Here is a 23,173-nt window from a genome sequence, read left to right as displayed (position 1 = left end):
AATAAGGATCCCAAGGGACACTCGGGCAAAGGCACCCAATGTCCCCAGCTCCTGAAGCTGAGCCTGGGAACTCCCAGTGGTTTCACCTTGGCTCCACGTTCCTTGGCTCTGCCTGGCAGCCTCGTCCTTCACCATCCAATATTGCGGGTGTTATCATAATACCCTGAAGGGGGGGAAACGGGTCGGGGGGGATGTAGGCGGTGCTGAAATGACCGGCTTTGAAGAACCTGCAGGCAAAGTTTCGTCCAATCGTCTGAGCCTGTCCTCTTATTCCCGGTTGTAACTAAATACTGCTGCAAGCGCAGCCGAAGCCCTTTGTTGGAGATGTGTGAGCGCAGTCTCTACAGAGCGGGCTATGTGGGCTCGCTTCTGAATCTGCAGTCGCCTGATTCCTTCTACTTCTCCAACCTGCGGCCGAATGGCGGCCAGTTGGCCGCACTCCCCCCCATCTCATACCCGCGAGGCGCGCTGCCCTGGGCCACCACGCCCGCCTCCTGCGCCCCAGCGCAGCCTGCCGGTGCCACCGCTTTCGGCAGCTTCTCCCAGCCCTACCTGGCTGGTTCCGGGCCGCTCGGCCTGCAGCCCCTGGGCGCCAAGGACGGACCCGAAGAGCCCGCCAAGTTCTATGCGCCCGATGTGGCTGCCGGGCCGGAGGACCGTGGCCGTGCGCGGCCGCCCTTCATCCCCGAGTCTAGCCTGGCCCCAGCGGCCGCTGCTCTCAAAGCGGCCAAGTACGACTACGCGGGCGTGGGCCGTGCGGCAGCGGGCTCTTCAACCCTACTCGAGGGGACCCCCTGCGCTGCCGGTTTCAAGGACGACGCCAAGGGCCCGCTCAACTTGAACATGACAGTGCAGGCGGCGAGCGTCGCCTCTTGCCTGCGACCTTCGCTGCCCGACGGTAAACGGTGGCCATGCTCCCTGGGCCAGTTTAGGCTGGGTTGGGAGGTGGGGTGCAGGGGAGAGTGTGTAGTGGGAGGGGGCCGCGGAGGGCGGGCAGGCTACAAGGAACGGCCCGGCTGGGCTGACTTGGGTTGGGGCTGTGTTGCAGGCCTGCCGTGGGGGGCGGCCCCAGGGAGGACCCGCAAGAAGCGGAAACCCTACACCAAGCAGCAGATTGCGGAGCTGGAGAACGAATTCCTCCTCAACGAATTCATCAACCGCCAGAAGCGCAAGGAATTGTCCAACAGGCTGAACCTCAGCGACCAGCAGGTCAAAATCTGGTTCCAGAACCGGCGAATGAAAAAGAAGCGTGTGGTCCTGCGCGAGCAGGCACTGGCGCTATACTAACTCCCCGCGTGGTCGCCGCTGGCCAGGCCTGCCTTTTTAAAGCCGAGACCTGGCGTGTAAGAAAAGCTGTGGATAGGAGCTTTTCCTTCCGCTCCTTCTCCGCTGGTCCCCAGCACCCTTCCGCTCAGTCTGTCGCCCCGGAAGCCAGCAGAGGATTTGGAGACCGGGCCAGTCGGGCCTCTCTCTATGCTTCCAGCTCTCTGGGAGGGTTCTGCAGAAGCCGAAGTATAACCTTGGCCTTGAGGCTTCCTGAGTGGGGGTCTGGGGTCACCTGTCCTAGCTCTTGTCTTGGTTATTTACACGCGCACTCACTCTAGCACCCTTGTACTTGGATTTCTGCTCCCACCTAGACTCCCTTTCCTCTTCTCCCCAGTCCTTTTTGAATTTAGTAGGCACCCTGCTAGAGCTCTGAGTGGAATTAAATCTGGGAAGTTTTTCGGGAAGGAGTAGAAAAGGGCTACAGGCACAATTCTGTCTCTTTGCAGCCAAAGCCCCTTGTGGCATAGCCAGAAACTTGGATCTGGAGAAAGAAAGGGCACCGCCCCCCTCCTGTCTGCCCTGGCTGGTTCTGGAGGACAAAAGCCACCCTAGACATTCAGACTTCGGGAGGAAAGGGGATGGGAGGAACGGTGTGGCTGGACAAATTTGAAGACCCCTCGGAGTTTGGGCTAGCTGGCCCCTCCAGCTGGACAGAATGGGGTGGATACTTCCTTCCCGTGGATTCCAGGGAGGCTGAAGCTCCAGGGCAAACTGCGGTCTCTAGACAGGACTGGTAAAATTTCTCCTACTTCTCCTATCTCCTCCCATATGTCTAGGCCAGAGCCCTGCACTCGATAATTGGACTCAGCTCTGGTGAGGACAGCTGCTAATCTGCTCTGAGGCTGGGTTGCACTAGGAGGTGGGAAAAATATCCAGGGGGAGGAGAAGGGAGTGAGCAAGGAGAGGGGTGTCCTACATTCCAACTGTAAATATGGCTTCCCTCTTCAGATGAGTAAAGTTGTGGACATGTCTTTCTTGAATCAAAGTAATGGGCCACCATAGGGAGAGATGAAAGTTCCTTCATCAGCCAGGGGGTGAAGAAGGAGGTCCCTCAAATCCTTAGCCCCTGGTCGCTGCTGTTGACCAAGTAGAGAGAAGTTCACCTTCTCTTACCCTCTTCACGACCGCACAACTCCACAGGGGGCCTTTCTGTGCCTCAGCCACTGTGCCTTTTCTGAGCCCACATCTGGCCTGCCTCAGGGGCGCCTGTAAGGCCCTGGGCCCTGCTGGGTTTGCTTTGTAGAGACCGGGGTTCCCGATGCCAGATGGAGTTGTTTTGCTTGTGCGGGGGTGTCCTGCCTTACCGTCAGAGAAACAGCCCCCTCCCCCCAGCTCCTTCTACCATTCCTACCTCTTTTCCCTCTCCTTCTGAGAAGTAACACCCCCCCCCCCAGCTCCTACTGAGATGTATGGCAGCCAAAGAGTTGACGATTCTTTCCCCAAGTCCAGTGACTTATTTTCAGCGGAGGACTAGGCCCTAGATCTGGAGCGAGCACCTCCCAGAGAGCCCCAAGCCTCAGTCCAACCTACCGCAGTTTATGTTTAGACTAATTACATTTTCTTTGCTATCTAATAGTTGTTGTGCATGTTCTGTGTTGTTTTGATTTTGTCCAAAAAACAATAGCTTGTATATATCAGATACATCAAAATGTTTTGAGTGGAAATAAATATACAGGTCCCAGCCAAGCTGTCAAGGGACTGATGTCAATTTTTCAAAAACATTCCAAATTCCCTCCTCGTGATTTGAGGCCACCAAATTCGTTTTTCTTTCCTGGTTGTGGTTTCACTGCAGGTGTTGACTGTTCATTAAATGAGAAAATGGCTTCCAAGTCAGTCCGAAAATGGTGTATAAAAGCCTGTGAACAAAATGTGTATGAAGCATCCAAGTGGGAGGAGACGGGGGTCTTTGAGCAGATTGGAAGGCATTAAGTGAACTCTTAGCTTGTAGGCCAGTGCTTCTATATTTTGCCTAAATTCTCAAACTTTAGGGCTTGCTGTTGGGGGAGGGTGTTGTCAAGATATGAGGTTCCTCAGATTTCAACACAAAACATCTCTCCCTGCCATGTTTCAGTCAGGCTACTTTGGAACAGGCTATGCCCTATGGAAATTCTGAATCCTGGCACTTCTGTCTGGAGCCCAGCAGATTCCCTTGGGAAATGTGGCCTCCACACGCCATTGTAGGCCTTAGGAGCCTCTAGCTGAAGCTGGAGAAGTTAAAGTCTGCTCAGCATTCACTATCTGCTTGCAGACCTCAGACCCCGGCTAGCTTTGAAATGAAAACTAGAGAATTCCTAGTTTTAGATAGTGGAAGAATTGGCAAAACCATTTAATTTCTAATACCAAGTATTCATGGACTATGATTCCCCTTTCCTGAAGCAAATTTGATGTGTATTCTAAAACATTTAAAAAAAAAACAGCTCTTTTAAGAAAAAAAATACAAGAGCAGGGAAAAAAGAAGCAAGAGGTTGTGAGTCCCTATCTTTAGAAATGTCTTCCCACCTGATGGGGCTCCGGGAGCTAGTTGCACCCAGAGCTGAGTCTCTCCCCCAAAACAGCCGAACAAAGGCGGAGGCCACACGCAGACCTCAGGTCCAGAGAGCTGGGTAAAGGACTAGGAAACCGGAATTAGATGCAGGCCCTAGGATAACATGGAGAAACAGTTTCTTTCCAATGTATACCATTAAATCATCGTGCTCTTTCTCTTTAGTCTGGGAGGTGGGGTTGGAGGAGAAATTCATGAAGACCACTCCCCAAAGAGATTGAAATTATTCTAAGTGTAAAATCTCATTGTCCGTTGGAGCTTCAGCAGTGTTTTTCAAATTTATCCCCCTTACTGATCCACACAAATACAAAGGCGGTGATGTCCTCTCTCCTCTCCTAGCCAAGGTTCTGGCAGGGATTTGGAACCACGACAAAATTCCTAAGAAACAAATGCGGAGAGAAACGATGCTGAAATCTGAGGGCTCAACATTCTCTCACACAAAGACAAATGCGTCGTCCGAAATGCTGCAGTCCGGGCAGGCCTCTTGACTGAGAAAAAGGGTTTTAAACGAGAAAAATGGCTTCGGCTGGCATTCAACCGGCTGCAAGCTCAGAGGGCCCACCGGGGGACTCTTAAGGCCTGGGGGCTCTCCCTGAAGGAGGAGGACTAGGGAGGTTTCCGGGAGGCCGGCTGGGTGGAGGAGAGATCCAGAACCGTTGTAAATATTCATGTCTGCGGGGGGGGGGGGGGGGGGTGCCTCTTCACCCCGCCTCTCCCAGCGGCAATCATCCCCTCCTTCGTGGGGGGGGGGGGGTGCACAGCGCTTGTCCGACTGTCCTTGGACAAAGGTGATCTCCCCACATTTTTGTTCTCCAGTCACTTGACTTAGGGAGCCCATTCGGAAGGCTCTGCAGGGAAGGGACTGGCTCTGGGTGTTTTTCCCCGCGTTTCTCCTCTTCTTTCGTTTCCCAAAAGAGCATAAATAATTAAAGTTTGGCAGGGAGGAAAAGCATTCTTGCAGAACTGTAGTGGCAATAAATGAAATGACTCAGAATCCCTTCCCCAGTCAGCTTTTACGAGGGCTGCCAGACAGTGTCTGTTCACGTTCTCCAGATACCAGGGGCGCCCTGACAAAGTTAAGGTCAAGTTAGTGTCTTATCTTGGGTGGCTCAAAATTACCGCATCGCGTCTGGGCGCTGCGCGGAAAGCTACCACTCGCGGAGCAGCTGGCTGTGCGGGAAGGGTCGGATGCGCTTGTGCTTCGAGTGGGGCCGCGCAGACAAGGACAAGGCCACAACGCTGGAGTCTTCATGGTAGGTTCTCGCGGGACGCGCGGGTCGGGAGGCTGCGGTTTTCCTTGGGTTTCGGAGTGAGGATCCAGGAGGGAGCTGGAGCAAAAGGCCGAAGCGGGCTGGGCCCAAAATGAAAGCCCAAGTGTTGGGGGTGGGTGCGGGGATCTGCGCAAACGCGCAGAGAGGGGTCCGCTGCCCCTTCCCCTTTGCACCCGCGCGCCGCTGCTGATGGCTCACCCTCCCCCGCCAAAGCGCGGCTCCAAGCGGAGCCGCCATCGCCATGTCGTTGAACTTGAATGGTTCAGTCCTCCCCATTTCCCTCTTCAGCGGTCGGCAGGCTTCGCTTTGGGGGCAGCGGGCTGCCTGCGCCCCACCCCGTGCAAAGAGAAGGTGCGAGAATTTTGCGCACTCCCAGACACGTAAAGACCCGGCTGGGTGGGGGGGTCCCTGCAGCTGCTGCCCTGGGTCCTGAGCTGCCGCAGGGCTAGTGTCCGGGGAGCCATTTTAGGAGAGAGATCCAAGGGCGTCGACCACGAGCCGAAAGTGAGAGGCTTGGCGGGCGATGGAGATGAGAGGCAGATAAGTGTGCTGGCGGTCTGGACTGAGGAGAAAGGGGCGAGAGGGAACCTGGGCGAGGGTGCCAGCTGGAAGGAGGGTTCACAAAACGATAGGCAGTTCTGGGGCGAGGGGAGCCTCCTTACCCTCTAGTCGCCACAGACCTGTTTGCGCAGTGTTGGGAGGAAAGCAGAGGTGGGAGGGGGGCGGAGGAAGATGAGTGGGAGGGAGAAAAGGAGGGAGGAGAGAAAGGCGGGGGGGACAACGGCCAGAAAATAGGTATGAGCTCCGATCACCCGCCTTTTCTCTGTCTGTCGGCATGGTGGGCAGAGCTCGCCACACGGGCACTGCCGCGGCCGGGGCCAGGGAGGGAACCAGCTTCAAAGCCTGCACCGCCTGCTCTGGGCATAGGGCTGAGGCCCAGAACCCCGTGCTGGGATTGCCTGGGCTGAGGAATCTTGGGGAGAGGGGCAACTTCCTGCCCTTGGTTCTGGGATTTGGGTTTGGAAAGCTTCTTTCTGAGAGACCGATTTTACCTTTGGAAAGCGCTGGTTCTCCTGGAGGCGGGAGTCCAGGCCTCGCCTGGCCCCCCGGGCTAGGAAAGAGAGACCCCGCGGCCGTGGAAGAAAGTGAGGCCTTGGGGCAAATGGATGGGGGTCTCTCGGGGCCAAGTACTGCAGAGAAGTTCAACCAAGGAGGAAAAAGCTGCTGAGAGCATTCTGCTCTCCTCCCCAGAGCCGAGCGACCTCCGGGGGGCCTTACCCCTGCCCCCCCCCCACAGGGACCATGCCAGCGCAAGGGCACCGCAGGAGCCTAGGGGAGACCAGGCGGCGGGGATTCGTAAGCCCTGGGCTGGTCTCCGACCAGGGAAGGGGCCGGTTGTGAGGCGGACTGGTCCTAGCTCAGGCCAAAAAGCAGAGAGCGTGAGAAGGGTGGAGGCGTCAGTGGTGTGTCTCCGGTGGTGGGGAGTGGAGACCAGGCACCTTTAGAGTAGGACTCCAGATCCTTTTGTTCTCCAGACCCCCCAACTTCTAGAGGGTCATGGGGCGTCTCCGCTGGCTAAACTTCCTCCTTGCTTTAGCATTAGGAGAGGAAAGGCAGAGAGACGACAGGGAGAACACAGAGGTGGTGACACACAGCAAGGGGAAAGGAAGAGAGGATCAGGAGATAAAGAGGAGAGGAAAGTAAGGAGAAGGAAGAAAAGAAGGCTAGAGGGAACAAGAGAAGGGAGTGGGAGAAGAGTGGACAGGAAAGAAAGAAGTGAGAAGACCGAATGGAGGCGGAGGAAGGAGAAAGGAAGACAGGAACAGAGAGAGGAGGAGAGAGGGCAAGAGATCCGAGTGCGCACCGAGGCCCTGGCCTGGGTGAGCTCCTGGTAAGGTTTTGGTGTAGGTTTATTCGAGCCTGGCACTCGCGCTCCCGGGGTCAGTAGTGGAGAGAGCCAAGTTATTCTGCGATGAACGCGCAGGGCTGAGAAATATGTAAATCAGGGCTCCGTGTGCCCCGAGAGTGGCGCAATTACGCCCCCTGAGCAAAAAGCAACAAGCTCCTGACCCGCAAGCTGCAGCGGGTGGCGGCGTCGCGGGGGAGGGAGCGGCTGCAGGAAGGGGTGTGGGGGGTGGGAACCTCACAACCTCACACCTAGTCCCCTGTGCCCCAGGCTGGGGCTCCCCCCTCCGCTCTCCGCTTCTTTCCCTTCCCCCTTCCTCCCCCTTCCTCCCCCTCCCTCCTCCTCCCCGCCGGCTTCGGTCCGCGTACTTAAAGCGGCGCGGGCGGGCGGGCGCGGGCGGGCGGCCCAGCCGGGCGGTGGCAGATGCACCCAGCAGTGGCAGCCGCCGGCGGCGCACAGGTGACCGGCCCGAGGCTCAGCCAGGTCGGGAAGCGCCCGGGGAGTGCTGGCTGGAGCGAGAGACTGATCCGCCCCCAGCGCTCGCGTGTCTCGGCGCCAGGAGCCGTCCCGGGGCGTGTTGGCGAGAGCTGATATAGATATAAGGACATTTCTCTCCATGGCGTCACGTGACATAATTACCACCAGAATCAATCAAGATGAATTGCACGTCAGCGCCCGGTGGGGATTTTTGCTTAGTTGATCCTGGCCCAAGCCTCTTGTGCAATCGATGGCTCAGGTTGGCGGCGCGGGGAGCGGCCCGGGGCTCGCCGGCGCGCACGCCGCGAAGCCATGAACGACTTTGATGAGTGCGGCCCGAGCGCAGCCAGCATGTACCTGCCCGGCTGCGCCTACTATGTGGCCCCGTCGGACTTCGCCAGCAAGCCGTCGTTCCTATCGCAACCGTCGTCCTGCCAGATGACTTTCCCCTACTCTTCCAACCTGGCGCCGCACGTCCAGCCCGTGCGCGAAGTGGCCTTCCGCGACTACGGCCTGGAGCGCGCCAAGTGGCCGTACCGCGGCGGCGGCGGCGGCGGCGCGGGGGGCGGCGGCGGCGGGGGCGGCCCCGGCGGGGGTGGCGGCGGCGGCGCTGGGGGCTACGCTCCCTACTACGCGGCGGCGGCGGCGGCCGCGGCAGCGGCGGCGGCGGCGGAGGAGGCGGCCATGCAGCGCGAGCTGCTGCCTCCCGCGGGCCGCCGGCCGGACGTGCTCTTCAAGGCGCCGGAGCCGGTGTGCGCCGCTCCCGGGCCGCCACACGGTCCCGCGGGCGCCGCCTCCAACTTCTACAGCGCCGTGGGCCGAAATGGCATCCTGCCGCAGGGTTTTGATCAGTTCTACGAGGCTGCGCCCGGGCCCCCGTTCGCAGGGCCGCAGCCCCCTCCACCTCCTGCGCCGCTGCAGCCCGAGGGCGCTGCCGACAAGGGCGACCACAAGACGGGGGCCGGTGGCGGCGGGGGAAGTCCCTGCGCCAAGGCGACCCCGGGCTCCGAGCCCAAGGGGGCGGCAGAAGGCGGCGGCGGCGATGGCGAGGGGCCCCCGGGGGAGGCGGGGGCTGAGAAGAGTGGCGGCACAGGTAGGCACCCGGTGCGGGGTGGGCTGCTGGGCCGGGGGCCGCGGGCGCGGGGGGGCGGCGGGGGCCTCCCTCTGCTTGCGCCGTTTTATGTGCCACTTTATAAGCGTTCGAAGGGGTTTATACATCCTATAAGATTTCCCGGGCCGTTGTAAAGTGTGTTTACGATAGGAAACCAATTTAGGTGGGCTTAAGGTAGACTTCGAAGGGGACATTAATCGCTGCAGAGAGCTTTTCCCCAGTTTGGTGGTGCTGGAGACCCTGGAGTGAAGGGGGGAGATTTCAAGCCACTTTGTGAGTGTGGACACTCGAGCCTCCTGCTTTTAAGGGCGGGTGGGGTGGGGTGGGGTGGGGAGATCCTTGAACTGGACTTTATCCAAGCCTCTGGCTGACGCGCGCTGCTGACTGGAGTAGAGCAGATGCCTGGGCGCGCTCGTGTTTCTCTCCCTTCAGGTTCCAACTCAGAGCCGGCCTTGCCCTCTGCTTCTCCACTTCCGTGCCAGGGTGTGTGTGTGTGTGTGTGTGTGTGTGTGTGTCCAGGCGTGAACACAGGTCCACGCCCGCACTCTCTCCTGTGCCCGCCCATATATCATCCCCCACGACGCAGGCAGGGCCTTTCAGTGGCGGCGGGGGACGTCCCCAAAGGGCCCGAGGCCTGGCCCTCGTGCGGGCCTGGGCCGGCGGGCGGCTGGGGGTGGGCAGCCAGCGGCCTCTCTCACCTCTTGGTTTCTTTGACTTGCAGTGGCCCCCCAGCGGTCCCGGAAAAAGCGCTGTCCCTACACCAAGTACCAGATCCGCGAACTGGAACGCGAGTTTTTCTTTAACGTGTACATAAACAAAGAGAAAAGACTCCAACTCTCTCGGATGCTCAACCTCACTGACCGGCAAGTCAAAATCTGGTTCCAGAATCGCAGAATGAAAGAAAAGAAACTGAACAGAGACCGTCTGCAGTATTTCACTGGAAACCCCTTATTTTGAGAGCTCCAGGAAGCACCCCCTCTTCCCGAGCCCCACTCACCCACCCACTTCCCCATCAGCCTGCCCTGGGCAGGCCCAGTGTCCTTGGGTTTAATGACGCCTCTTCTCTGTGGAACTCCACGATTCCTTCCCACGGTCAACTCGGGACCTCCCAGCGACCACTGCTGCCTGCGGACGAGGCCGGGGACTTGGCCGAATGGATCCTAATAAGGGGAAAATGGTAAATGCAAACGTCCCTTTACAATTTTACCGCCAATGTGCTGTTGTTCTCCCTCCTTCTCTCAGAGTCCCCGTGGGGACGCTGTGGGATCTGTAGAGAGTTAGGCCGCTAGGCTGGAAGGTGCTTGTTTTTGTTCTGAGTTTAAGGGACCTGATCATCCCCTTGGTGAATGCAGATTATTTAAACTCTGGGAAATGTATCTTCGGCCTGTTGGTCTGTCGTATCAAGGCATAAGTCACTGTGTTTTGTGTGAATAAATGGTTTCTGGTAAAATGGAGGTTACAGCTTCAACACACTATATGATTTTTTACTCTTTAAAGAAATTTAGTGTCTGATTAGGGGATTTTGGTGGCCAGAACCTTCTCCCATATGCAACTGAAAACCAGGTGAAATGCTTTTTAATCCTGCTGAAATAAGAGTAGCTCTCTCCCACCCTGCCTAGGCTACACCGCTTTTAAAAATCACTTTAGGGATGAATTTCTGAATTAAGGCTGTGACCCAGCCATTCTGGTGCTGCTTTCTGCAGGCAGTGAGGCTGGGGCAGCAGGAACCTAAGAAGGACGTCTACTCCTCCCACCCCCAATTTAGTGAACTTGGAATTTCTGAAGAGACAAAATTCATTTCAAAAAAACTTGTTAGAAAATCTAAATTTAATCTTAACAAGGTGTCAGGACCCAAGGTCCCTTAAAAAAAGAAACCAAAATTAGAAAGCTTCTTTGAAAAAAAAAAAAAAAAAAGTTTGCTAAAAGGGAGTTACCAGTGGTCCAGAGGGCTTGGGATCCTTGCTAGGTCACAGCAGGCATGTGGTAGAGAACGTAAGACCCCTCCCTGGAATAGGGCCTGAGGCTGCAGACCCACTTCTCACTGCATTTATCGCTTCAAGTTAAAGAATGTGGGGGGGGGGGGGGCTGAACTGCACATTATGTTGCTGGGCCAGGCCAGGCTGTTTACAAAACCTTGAACTGTCTAGACAACACCATAAAAGCCAAAGTTCTAAACAGCTTAATTGGGTTATATTATACACCTTCTGGTGGGCCCAAAAGAGATTTCCGCAATGTGCAATAAACTGTAGGAGTGAGAAAAGCATCTCTTTCTCTGAAAAAAGGTAAAGTGAATCATGACTCTTAACCTCTCCTAAGCCAAAAGTGTAAAAAAAGAAAGAAAGAAAGAAAGAAAGAAAGAAAGAAAGAAATCCAGAAGATGTACAGTACCCCATGCATTTTCAGAGGAGGTATGCATTTCCAAATGCAAAATTTTTTTAATTGCCAAAGTTTGGGGGGGGGGAGGAAAAACATAAGTGCATAAGTGTATGCCTTTGAACTTCCAAAATGTCAAGGTCATCACCTTTAACCTTTCTGAATAATTAGGCGCCTTAAGGTTCTTCTGTGATATTCAGCCGCCACCCACTCTCACACAGACATGCTTACACATATCCAGACCCCCACATACATTTATGACCACACAGCATCATATCAGGGGCTCACTATAAATCTAAGCAAATGCCTAATTTCAGGATCAATAATCTTAATTTCCCTTCAAACATTTGTGTAATTCAATAGCAGTTGACTTCTTTTTAAAATACTGGTTAGATTTAAGTGTCTACCAGCATGTTTTTTTATACAGCTAGTATATACTGAGGTGGGTTTTTTTTTTTTTTTTTTGCGGGGGTGTGGGTGGTCACAGACAGCAGTCCTCTTTGCTTTAATGAAGAACCACGGCTTTCAAAGCAGGCATTTGAAAGAAGAAGCTTTAGTCAGATTTACACCATCGTTGTATTTGAAAAAAAATCTGCTGCACCGTCAGATAAGTTATTGTGCGTTCTATGATATGGAACAAAACTAAAAATATTTATATTGTTTTCCAAAGTGTCCTTCAACCTTTGGTGAAAATTGCGAGAGAAACAAAGCTTACAATTGAATAATTTCGTTCGGAAGGGGATTCCTTTGTGTGGAATTCTGGGCGTCCGTTAAGATGTCAGTGCCCTAGTAGTATGGTCGTTGCAGGAGCTTAAAACTGCTTTATTTCTTTCTCTCTCCATCTATCTTTTTTTTTTTTTTTTTAACTGCGTCTAAATGTAGCAAGCTTGTGTGTCCAGTACCGTAGGTAAGCCGAACCAAGAGATACCATTTCCCGTTTGCATGGCCTTGGAGAGCCACACGGGGGCGTGCTCACGTTCCAGAAGCCGCGTTTGGCAGAGAGGCCGCGGTACCCTGTCTTTCCCAATGCTGATTCTAATAGGCAATCTCAGCCAGTTAGAAACACCCGGTCACTAAGGTATTTGTTTACTGTTTGTTTGTTCTAAGCAGCGACGAGGTGTGGGAAGTTGTATAAAGCAGAGAAAAAGGAGCTACCCATATTCCTGAAACAGACAATCGTTGTCTCCTTCAAGATAACGCTGTTGCAAAGAATACCTTGGTATAACCTGGTGGTGTCAAGGAGAGATTTTTTTTTAAAAGACCGATACATACATCTCGAAATAGGTCGTGCCATTGAGAGCTAATTAAATTAGAGAAATTAATTGTCTTATTGGTTTGAGTATGGAGAACAATATGAGGATAGGACCAATTCCTCCCCAAAACAGCGTCCGCCTGATAATGCTCTCCGACTGCCTGGGATGATTAAAAGGCTTTTGTTTAAGACTGATCTGGGCGCCGGCAACTTAGATGAGTGTGGTCTCAGAGAAAATGAGATGCGTCGGGACTGAGGGGGTCGTTCTGGGCAAGGGACTGCCCCCCAACCCGGCCATGCCTGGCACCGGGGCTGCCCGTAGCGAGAAGCGCAGGCAGGACTATGAACTGGGAGCGCCTGGGCCAGGCTGGGCTGGTGCGGCTGCAGGAAGCAGCAGGCTGTCCCGGGAAACGTTTTTACTAAGAGGCAAGGCGGCATAGAATGGGGATTGCATTTGAAGCAAACGAGATTTGCGTTTGATAGAACCCTGGACACTCTTTTCAGCTGCCTGCTGGCCTTGAGAACGGAGTTTGATTTTGGCACCAGCTCTCGGAAGCAGTCTTCTTGCTGCATGCCCTCTTGCCCCCCAACCTCCTTTTGCAAAGCCCCTGACTTTGGGGAGGGCCTGCGTCGCCATACTCTGTCCAAAAGGGAGGGCTCCAGGACAGGCATGGGCTGTTCTGGGGGAGAGTGCCTGACCCTTCTTTCCCGAAGTTCATTGTAAAGCCCCCGCAATGCCCAGAATTAGTGCTGGCCTCCTCGGCTCTGCTGCCTCTGTCTCCTTTCTCCAAACCCTGAACCAAAGTCCCCAGGTCCACCCCTGGGAGTTGGCATCAGCTTCAGTGGAGTCTGGGGCACCATGAGCCCCCCAGTGAGGCACCAACCAGAGGCATAGGTGTTCCCCATGGGCACCCCCGGCTCCCACCTGTCTGACCGCGGGTCCTGCTAAGCTACTGCAAAGCGACATTTCTCCGAGCGGAACCTGGGTCTCAGTCCAGGTGGGGAGAGAACACTCCTCCTCAAATGTCGTTACATTCCTCTTCAGGCGGCTCCAGCAAGGGTGCATGTGGGCTTTCGGAGCCCCGTGGGCTTTCGAAGCCCCTTGGCCTTGGCTGACAGCCTTCCTCAGACAACGGGCATTCAGCCGTCTGCAGTTCCCTTCCTACCCACAGCACCCAAGATGGGCCTGAGAAAGGACAGAGGATTGGACCCGGACTTCCGGGGGTTGCAGACCCGGCCCCTCCTGATTGTTCAGAGCCTGTGGGGCTCATGGAGTACAGCCATGTATTTTGAATCACTGAGATCTCAGATCCTGAGGTGGAGGGAAAGTGCGCCAAGTAGGAGTCTTTTGTGTCTGGGAAGGAAAGAGGCTCCCGGCCGCCTGCTCTTTTGCAGAGTCTCCACAGACCCTGCTTCATTGGTGGTGGCTTCCACAGCCTGCCCATTTGCCCCCTCGATTTCTTTTCAGATTGGCTGGAAGGTGCTCAGTGCAACCTGGAGGGGCTCCCTGGGGAAGCAGCCTTTAAAATTTGTCCTCATCCAATCTGCCCCCAAGGAATGGCACAGCCCTGAGGCCACTCAGGGCCCAAATTCAGGGCTAACCTAGGAGTCCCCAAGTCTACTCAGGCCCACGGTCACTATTCTTCCTGGTGACAGAAGAGCGCAGATGCAAGCCACTTCTGGATTACAAATGCTAATTTCTTGCTAAAGCGACTCTATTACATTTTTTCTCTGGAAAGAGCTGTGCCAGGGAGAAGGATGTCTTGGTACAAATATGGATATTCATCTCCTTTATAGTGTAATATTGATTTATTATTAATGGTAACTGCTCCAACTGATCTAAAGATGATCGAAAACAGCAGCTATGCAGCTACATTAAATACTCCTAAGCAAAATACAGGCTGGCCTTAAAAGCCATTGCCTTTTCATTTCATTTGCTTCAACTTAGCCTTAGAGTCTTAACCGAACTTGCCATCCTTCCAGGTCCAGATCATTTCCTTGTGTTATTTCTATTTTGCTCTATTTTTATTATAAAATTCCTCTGAAATATTGGCATCCCTGGCTTCAAGGAACTGGTCTAAAGACAGATACTTGAGAAGGAATAAAAGAGAATTTTGTGATAATAGATTCAAAATCAGAGCTGAGACACATATTTTCTGTGAATGGAGAAGAACCATGTAAAGCCAGATGTAATGTGTGTGTGTGTGGGGGGGAGAATTAGAGCCCAAAGGCCCCGAGAGTTGAAACAGAAAGGCCCCCAAATTCGGAAGACAGATCCTGCTTATGTTGGCTCACCATAGACCTACCCGCTCGGCGAGGAATTGCTGGGTTTTAGCCTGAATGTTTTCTTCATGTATAAATAAAGATTATGAAAGGGCATTTGATGGGCATAAAATTCCCGATTAGATTGAACAGTCTTGCCTCACGAGTGGGATAGGGAGAATTGGAGAACCGAGTTCCAGGCAGCGACCCTGGCTGAGAGGCAAAGGGACGAGAGTCCCCGAGCGCCAGGCTGGCGTCAGGGCGCCTGCCGAGAGCGTGCGCAGCGGGCACTTTGTCCAGCCCTGGGCACGCTTAGCTGAGGCCGGGATCACGATCTCCACCTTCTGATAAAACAATTTTTGGGGTGCCGGTCCGTGGCTGTTAGCTTTGAAAAGGAGCAGCAAGAGACTAGAGTCAAAAGTTGGATTTTTTTTCCCCTGCCTTCCTCTCCACCCATCCCACCCCACCCCACCCCCATCCTCAAGCTTAAAAACAGCCACCCCTAAGGTAAGGTAATGTTTAAACCTCGGGCTTCGCCGGCCGGCATCCTGCAGCCGGAGCAGTTAGAGGCGCCAGGCTTTTAACCTGACAATGATGTTGTATTTGAACAGCTGCGTAAAGGTTTAAAAGGTCTGTCTCATTGCCACCGCGAAGTTTTTTAAAAGGGGTTATTGTTTGGGCGAGGGCACTTCGAGGGGACAGGCAAAGTGGTCCCAAGGCCGAAAATAATGTTCAGCGCCAGTTTCCACCAGGCCGGGGGAGATTCTTTTGGGGAGGGGGGCAGAGGGGTTTTGGAAAAGGATTTTGTGAAGAAGTGAGCAGGCTCCTAGTCCCCCTACCCCAGAATGCTGAGGCGCTTTAATGAGCCTCAGGCTCCAAAGAAATGTTCAGCTGAGGCGGAAACCCAATTTGCCCACAAGTTTAGTCTCTGGGCCTGAAACCCAAAGCCAGCCCATGACAGGGCGAGTGTGGGGAGAAGAAAACACAGACGCCTTTCCGGACAGAGAACTGTTTCACAATCAGGGTTTCTGGGGCCCATTTCCTCTCTCCGATGCAGGGAAGGGGATCTGGGAAGCCTGAGGACGGCTCCTGTGCCCTGGCCTGGCCCCTCAACCAGGGCAAGCCTTTGGAAATCAAGGTTAAAGCTCCCCGCTGCTGCCCGGAGGCCGGGGCTTCCGAAGGGCGGCTCACCCGCCTGCAACCAGAGAACAAGAAAGGAAGTTGTTGGAGAAGTTTCTCGTAAAACTCTGAGTTTCCATGGTGGTGATGGTGGTTATTCTTTAATGAGCTCAACCACAACCCCAGACCAAATCCTCTTTGCAGAACTTTCCGTCACTAAAGGAAACAGAGGACTAAGTTTCTCCCACCTCCTTTTTTTTTTCTCCCTCCCCTTTTCCAAGCAAAATGGTGTCAAATAATTTTAGGAATTGTCCAAAACTATAAAACTCAACTTCTGACAAAAGTATAGCTTTTAATATTTGACGATTTGTGTTGAAACAAAAATTGACCTTCTTGGTTAGTAGCGAAGGGGAAAAATCAATAGTATAATTTTCAATAATTCATAAAGCGAACGCCATTATGCTAAATCTTAACTATTAATCTTATCCTTTACAAAGTCTCGATTGATTTGTTAATAAAATATCTTCCCGTGTGTGGCAACAGCGGGTATAACTCTTTAAAAACCTTCAGAAGCAAGAAAATTACCAAGTAGCCCAAGAATGTAGATGAGAATTTTATTGATCGCCCTGATTCTTCTTAATATGTATTAATAAATTCCACAACCTTTTGTACCTTGCACTTGTCAGAAACCAATGCTTTTACAAAATCCATAAAAGGAAAACATATTTTTCTTTGCAGAAGAACCAAATGACACCTTTGCATCTCTCTCTCTTTGCTATTCGGCCCAGCCAGTTTTCTCAAACTTCTGGAGTCTGAGGGCAAGAGTTTTCCCCTTTCCTTGAAAAAATTCTTTTCTTTCTCTCTTCCTTCCTTCCTTCCTTCCTTCCTCTTTGCTCATTATTATCAGGGTGTGTAGGGAAGGAAACCTCGGTTTAGTTCTCCCGCTGGGAACCGGAGGGACGCTTTCGAGGACAGCCAACTGCTGGCGAGGGATTGTCTCCGGGCTGAATGCTCCCAGCGGCCCGGCCGCAGAGGTCGGGGTGTGGTTCCTTCGAGAGAGCCGAAGGCTTGGGCAGCCCGCCCGGGCGCGGAGGGGCCTGGATCCCGCATCTCCCTCGGGCTGGAGGAGGGAATGGACAGCGCCAGGGCCGGCCAGTCCTCGGGGCTCCGGGCCGGCCAGTCCTCGGGGCTCCGGGCCGGCCAGCTTGGCCTCTTAGCCCTCGCCGCCCTTCTTGCCTCCGCTCCCCACGATAACCTGATCGCGTCTTTGCGTGAGACACCCTTCCTGTGGCTCCCTGGGGTGGGATGTCTCTGAGCCCGGGGAATCCGACTCACCTTCCCACGCTGCCCGGGAGAAAATTAAGCAGCCGGGCCCCCACCCCCCGCCCGTGCCCCGGCTTTCGGGCGCTTTCTGCCTGGGTGTGTGCGGGGGCATGCTTCTGTGTGCAGGCGCACCGGCACTCTGGCTTCCCTCCCCGCCCGTTCTCTCGGACGCCCCTCCGGCTGAGGCTTTCCTTCCGCTAGCGGGGCCCAGAGGCCTGAGCGGGGGACGCGAGTGGGGCTGGCCGGCTGAGCGAGCCCCGGGGAGGCTGGCGGGCGACGGAGAGCGCTGGACCGGTTGTCTCCAGCGCGCACTATCGCGGGCGCGTAGTAGATGTCGCTGTTGTCCGTGCTTACGCGGCCGGCCGGCCGGGCTCTGGAGCACGTGACCTGCGAGGAGGCTGCGGCTCAAGGCCATTTTCAAATCTCATTGGCTTGGTTGTCATGTGGTCGGCAGAGGCATCCACAATTACACGGGGAATGTTTTCCTAGAGATGTCAGCCTACAAAGGACACAATCTCTCTTCTTCAAATTCCTCCCCAAAATGTCCTTTCCCAACAGCTCTCCTGCTGCTAATACTTTTTTAGTAGATTCCTTGATCAGTGCCTGCAGGAGTGACAGTTTTTATTCGAGCAGCGCCAGCATGTACATGCCACCACCTAGCGCAGACATGGGGACCTATGGAATGCAAACCTGTGGACTGCTCCCGTCTCTGGCCAAAAGAGAAGTGAACCACCAAAATATGGGTATGAATGTGCATCCTTATATACCTCAAGTAGACAGTTGGACAGACCCGAACAGATCGTGTCGAATAGAGCAACCTGTTACACAGCAAGTCCCCACTTGCTCCTTCACCACCAACATTAAGGAAGAATCCAATTGCTGCATGTATTCTGATAAGCGCAACAAACTCATTTCTGCTGAGGTCCCTTCGTACCAGAGGCTGGTCCCTGAGTCCTGTCCCGTTGAGAACCCCGAAGTTCCTGTCCCTGGATATTTTAGACTGAGTCAGACCTACGCCACCGGGAAAACCCAAGAGTACAATAACAGCCCCGAAGGCAGCTCCACAGTCATGCTCCAGCTCAACCCTCGCGGCGCGGCCAAGCCGCAGCTCTCGGCCGCCCAGCTGCAGATGGAAAAGAAGATGAACGAGCCTGTGAGCGGCCAAGAGCCCACCAAAGTCTCCCAGGTGGAGAGCCCCGAGGCCAAGGGCGGCCTTCCGGAAGAAAGGAGCTGCCTGGCTGAGGTCTCCGTGTCCAGTCCCGAAGTACAGGAGAAGGAAAGCAAAGGTCGGTATGAACAAGTTGCCACCCCAGCGGGGGCGTGCAGCCCGGGAACCCAGCGGAGAGGGAGCGCCTGGGTGCCCAGCATTGAGCCGGGGCAGCTGAGGCGGGGCCCGACTGGCAGGTGCCGCTCCTCCTGGCTTTTAGAGGGGCAGTCTCAGTCTTGAGATGGTCCCCGCTTCTCCCCGGCTGCCTGGCCCTCCTGGCTGGTCCTGGCCCCACGCTGATGGCGCCTGGGCAGAGGAAGGGCTTGCCGGGTTTATTTTTCCTGAGCTAGACCTGAAATGCAACAAAAGAGGGCAAATGAGACCTGCGGCTCGTAAACATGGCCCCAAAACCTCCTTTCTCCTTCTCAGATTTGCAGTCCCAGCTTTGCCTTTCACCCAATGATGATTTTAAGGCGGTCCAAGGCACTGTGTTCGTGTTCAAGTGTATGCACCCCGCATCCTGCGAGCTTGGGGGCGGCAATGGGAACGAAATGACTGGGCTGGTTGGCACTGGGACTGGGGAACAGGGCTCCCAGCCTCTGCGGGGTTAGGTAACCTTGGCTTTGTCTGGGAGAAAGTGCCGTAAGCTTTGCAATCCATTTGCAAAGAGGGCAAAGGCTGAAGGGGGGTGGGGAGAATGGAATCTGCAGGGCCCACCCGGCAGGGCCAGCTTTAGGGCTAAGCTGGGGCAAAGAGCCTGGTGTGCTGGCTTTTTTAGAAGGAACCCTGCCCTTAAGCCTCTCCCTCAGTGCCCAGAGGTGGGCCACAGTAAGGAGCCCCATTTCTCGGGGTGGGAGGATGCTTTTGTGTGGGGTCAAGAAAGCATGAGAATGCAAGAAATTCTGGGGAGTACAGCAATGCCCCAGGCAGGTCGGAGAAGGTGTACTCGCTTCCTTGGTTATCTTTTGAAAGAGAAGGGCAACTATCAACCTGGTTGTGGGGCTCCTCGCCTGGGCAGGAAAAGTGGGGAAGAAGTGGCAGACTTGGGGGTGTGAGGCAGCCGTGGGGTTGGTAGTCTTATTCAGGCTGTGGTTTGCTTCTTCCACTCCAGCCCAATTATAAGCTGCCCAGTTAGAATGTTGTTGGGGAGATCCTGAAACTTTACTATTGTACTGATGTTTTGTGCAAATCAGAAAGTTGAGAGGAGGAGAGAGAGAACCCTGACACCGAGGGCAAGAGTACCCACCCATCGTGTCATTTTGGGCATTTAAACTAATCTGGCGTCAATTACAAATCCTTTCCAGGGCCCACCTCATATGAGTAATGTTTAATACCAGCATTTCCCAAAGCGGCCTGGCTGCCAGCGGGGTCATGGCCAAGGGTACATTTGAAAAGACTGAGAGAAAAAAAAAATTCTTGATTTTTTTTCTTCTTCTCCCTTTAATTTTGTTAGAGGAAATCAAGTCCGATACTCCAACCAGCAATTGGCTCACTGCAAAGAGTGGCAGAAAGAAGAGGTGCCCTTACACTAAGCACCAAACGCTGGAATTAGAAAAAGAGTTCTTGTTCAATATGTACCTCACCCGCGAGCGCCGCCTAGAGATCAGTAAGAGCGTTAACCTCACCGACAGGCAGGTCAAGATTTGGTTTCAAAACCGCCGAATGAAACTCAAGAAGATGAGCCGAGAGAACCGGATCCGAGAACTGACCGCCAACCTCACCTTCTCTTAGGTCCCAGGCCCGTCGGAGGCCAGGATCGGAGAGGGGGCACCGCGTTCCAGGGCCCAGTGCTGGAGGACTGGGAAGGCGGAAACAAAACCTTCATTGCTCTTTGTTTTTTGTTTTGTTTTGTTTTGTTTCCTGCTAGAATGTGACTTTGGGGTCATTCTGTTCGTGCTGCAAGTGATCTGTAATCCCTATGAGTATATATATATTAAAAAAACTAGCACGTGTAATTTATTATTTTTTCATCGTAATGCAGGGTAACTATTACTGCGCATTTTCATTTGGGTCTTAACTTATTGGAACTGTACAGCATCCATCAGTTCATTCATCCATCCAGCAATGTGACTTTTTCATGTTTTTCCTAATGCAAAAGGTCTCTGTGTGTGGTTAGTCCATGATCTCATGGCGTTTTTGAATACATTGAGTACTTAAAAGTACTTAAATTACATATATATTTAAAAAAAAGATTAAGAAAACCCACAAGCTTTGGGGGGAGGGGGACTAAAAAAGCACATTACAATGTATCTTTTCGCAAATGAATTTAGCAATTGTCTTTGGTGAGATGGAATATTGACGACTTATGCCTTGTAGCCTTCCCTTGTGGTGCATCTGTGGTTTGGTAGAAGTACAGCAGCAACCTGTCCTTTCTGTGCATGTTCTGGTCGCATGTATAATGCAATAAACTCTGGAAATGAGTTCGCTCCCTCTGCTTTCTGAAATGGACCTATGTTACAGTGGAAATGAAAGCCTTTGGTGAAATTATTTTCCGGTTAAATTGCTTGTTTGGGACAGTTGAGGATGGTGACAGAGAGCAAGAAGGAGGAAGATGGGCGAAGCTGAAGGAGGCCTAGGGTGCTAAAATTCAGCAGTGGTTGGTGGAGGGGAGTGATAATCCAGCCAAGGTGTGCTGTTTTCCTAGCTGGGAAGAAGGGGAGTCTTCCCCCACCTCCCCAGTATAGTAACATAATTGAATTCTAGATGGGTGTTTGTTTCCCTCTAACCAGAGCCTAGTAAGACAGTGCCCCCGCTGCTTTTTTCCCCACAGCTCCCTTTTGTGTGTTTTCCTGTCTTTGGTTTTGGTTTTGTTATTTTCTAACACTTTCAGTAGGGTCTTGGTGATTTCTGACTGGTGTGCCATCATCAGGGGCTAGGTTGAAACCAGTCTGGCCCACCTGGAAGCCGCCGGCCTCCCTTACAGGAACAAGGACAAACAGCAGCTAGCACTGCCACGGTTCCAGTTCTGCCCCCTTCCTTGCCCTCACCCCCACCCTATCCCAAGCGCAAGAAGAGCCAGGCCACAGCGAAGCCGAGGATGGGTGAGTTTTCCCATCCCACTTTGCCCTGGTTTCCTTGTGGAAGGATTTCATGCTCAGTCATTAGCTTTCAGTGGCCCACATGAAATTTTTGTAAAATTTTCTAAAAAGATTCCTCCTCCCCAGGTAATGCTCCCCCTATTTAACTATAAACTGTTGGGTGGAGCCACTGTATCGGGAGACAAGAAAATGTACAAAAGGTGACTGAAAGGGACTTTGCAAATGAACATGACTTCACATGAAGTCCAAAGTCCAGCTGCTGACCCAGCTTGGAAAACTCCAGCCAGCCTTCACCAAAAGAGTCCAGGCTTATCTAGTTCTTTGTTGGAGAAAGGAGAAGAGGCCTTAGAGGGAAGAGCCGACAGAGAATTCGTTTCCTCATGTTGTGTTGTGGTTTCAAAAGGTCTCCTCCGACTTCAAGAAGCTTCACCAAACACGTCCTTTTCACTTTTTCTCCCCATGAAACTATTTATTCAGGGGCTCTGAGCCTTACAGTTCCCATCAAGGGAGTCTTTAGGAAATTCAGTATTTATTCAGAGTTTTAAACTTCCTCCTGAAAACCAAGAACCTTCCCCAGTTCCAAGACAGAACCCTTTAGGAGAGCCATTTCTTAGGGGTGGGAGAGAGAAGGCTGGGAATCAATGCCAGGTTGGAAACACAAGAGTAGATTTGCCCAGACCTCCATTGGTTGGGCAGGAGAAGGAGGGCAATTTTAACTTATCCGTTTCCTCCCTGCGATGTGGGGAGCGCCATTAGTTGTTGACAGGGGGCCATGTCTCAGAGGAAAACCCGTGCTACAGGCAAAGGCATAGCCTCTGGAACAAAATCAGAAAGCCATTGGCAAAGGCAATCAATCAGGCCATAAGTAGCCATTTACCCCCTTCCTTTCCGGGGTTCGAGGTGGGCTGGGATCCCTCCAAGGGTGCTCTGGGCAACTTGTAGAGTGAGGAATATATCCTCTGCCGACCGCTCTGGGGCTGCTTTTGTCTCGGCTCCCAGCCGAGCTTCAGAGGCTTTGTACCATGGATTTGGGAGTGACAATGGGCATTTCCCTCAGATTCAAGGCTGCCCAGCCTTACTTCTGGAGAAAAAAAAAAAAAGAAGAAGAAGAAGAAGAATTCGGAAGACAGTGGCGCCACAAGAAGCGGCCTGGCCCCGGGGAGATGCGGTTTCCGCTGGCCTCTCTGAGGCAGGCTGCGGGTGGTGGGCGGGAGCGGGCCTGCGCTAGCATTTGGGTTCTGCCCTATGGCGTGTTCTCTTCCAGGGCCTCTCCAGCAGCCCCGGAGAAAGACAAGGCATCCTGGCCGCCACCGTCCCCGCGGTGCCTACGCTGCAGTCTGCCAGCACTTCCGAGGGCACACAGAAGCCCCAGCGGAGGCCGCCGAAGCACCCAGTCGGCGGGCCGGGATGCCCCAGCTCACCCCTCGGGCCGTGGCGTGTGCTTAGCCTCACGTCGGGGGAGTGTGTGGCTGCGCGGGCGTGTGTGAGTGTGCTAGGGGGAGGAGGCCCTCCGAGCTGCTCCATCCGTCCGTTTTATTAGGGACACATTAATCTATAATCAAATACACCTCATAAAATTTTTATTGAAAGGCATAATATCATTACAGAGGTCTTCCACCTGTTTTAAACAACACGACAAGCTGTGAGAGAGCGTGTGTGGGTCTGTGTAGGGAGGGGTGCGTTTGGGTAGCAAAGAAGGCACAGGGAAAAAACTCCCCTCGGGCGCCAGGGGGCCGCCTCCGAAGGCCGGCCTGCCTCGGGCAGCACGCCGCCCTGCGCGCCCTGGGCCGCCCGGGGCTCTGGCCCAGTGCTCGGTGCGCCCGGGACCCGCGGCCGGGAGCTGAGTCCACGGGCTGGAGAGGCAGCGCCTGGGTCTGAACTGCAGGACCGAGGACGGCAAAAAGAGACGAACAAATAGTCCCAGCGCCTCCTGCGGCCACGGTCGGGCGTAGTGGTTCCAGCCACC

General features: G+C 53.8%; 3 protein-coding genes across 3 annotated transcripts; all 3 read left to right on the top strand.

Annotated features, from left to right (window-relative positions):
- Positions 1-309: 309 nt before the first annotated feature.
- HOXD12 (homeobox D12) lies at positions 310-1,287 on the top strand (the record flags this gene model as incomplete). The annotated part of the gene is made up of 2 exons (XM_082689148.1): positions 310-898; positions 1,049-1,287. The coding sequence occupies exons 1-2, from the start codon at positions 325-327 to the stop codon at positions 1,285-1,287; spliced, it is 813 nt and encodes a 270-aa protein (XP_082545274.1). The 5' UTR covers positions 310-324.
- Positions 1,288-7,396: 6,109 nt separating this feature from the next.
- On the top strand, positions 7,397-9,673 carry HOXD11 (homeobox D11). The gene is made up of 2 exons (XM_082690874.1): positions 7,397-8,615; positions 9,355-9,673. Exons 1-2 carry the CDS (start codon positions 7,835-7,837, stop codon positions 9,588-9,590), a joined length of 1,017 nt encoding a protein of 338 aa, XP_082547000.1. The 5' UTR covers positions 7,397-7,834; the 3' UTR covers positions 9,591-9,673.
- A 7,141-nt stretch (positions 9,674-16,814) lies between these two features.
- Positions 16,815-20,586, top strand: HOXD10 (homeobox D10). Its single transcript, XM_082690872.1, has 2 exons — positions 16,815-18,248; positions 19,623-20,586. Exons 1-2 carry the CDS (start codon positions 17,294-17,296, stop codon positions 19,898-19,900), a joined length of 1,233 nt encoding a protein of 410 aa, XP_082546998.1. The 5' UTR covers positions 16,815-17,293; the 3' UTR covers positions 19,901-20,586.
- The last annotated feature ends 2,587 nt before the right edge of the window (positions 20,587-23,173 follow it).

Source organism: Mustela nivalis (genome assembly GCF_964662115.1).
Source record: "Mustela nivalis genome assembly, chromosome: 11".
Lineage (NCBI taxonomy): Eukaryota > Metazoa > Chordata > Mammalia > Carnivora > Mustelidae > Mustela > Mustela nivalis.
This window is presented reverse-complemented; position numbering and strand designations above follow the sequence as displayed.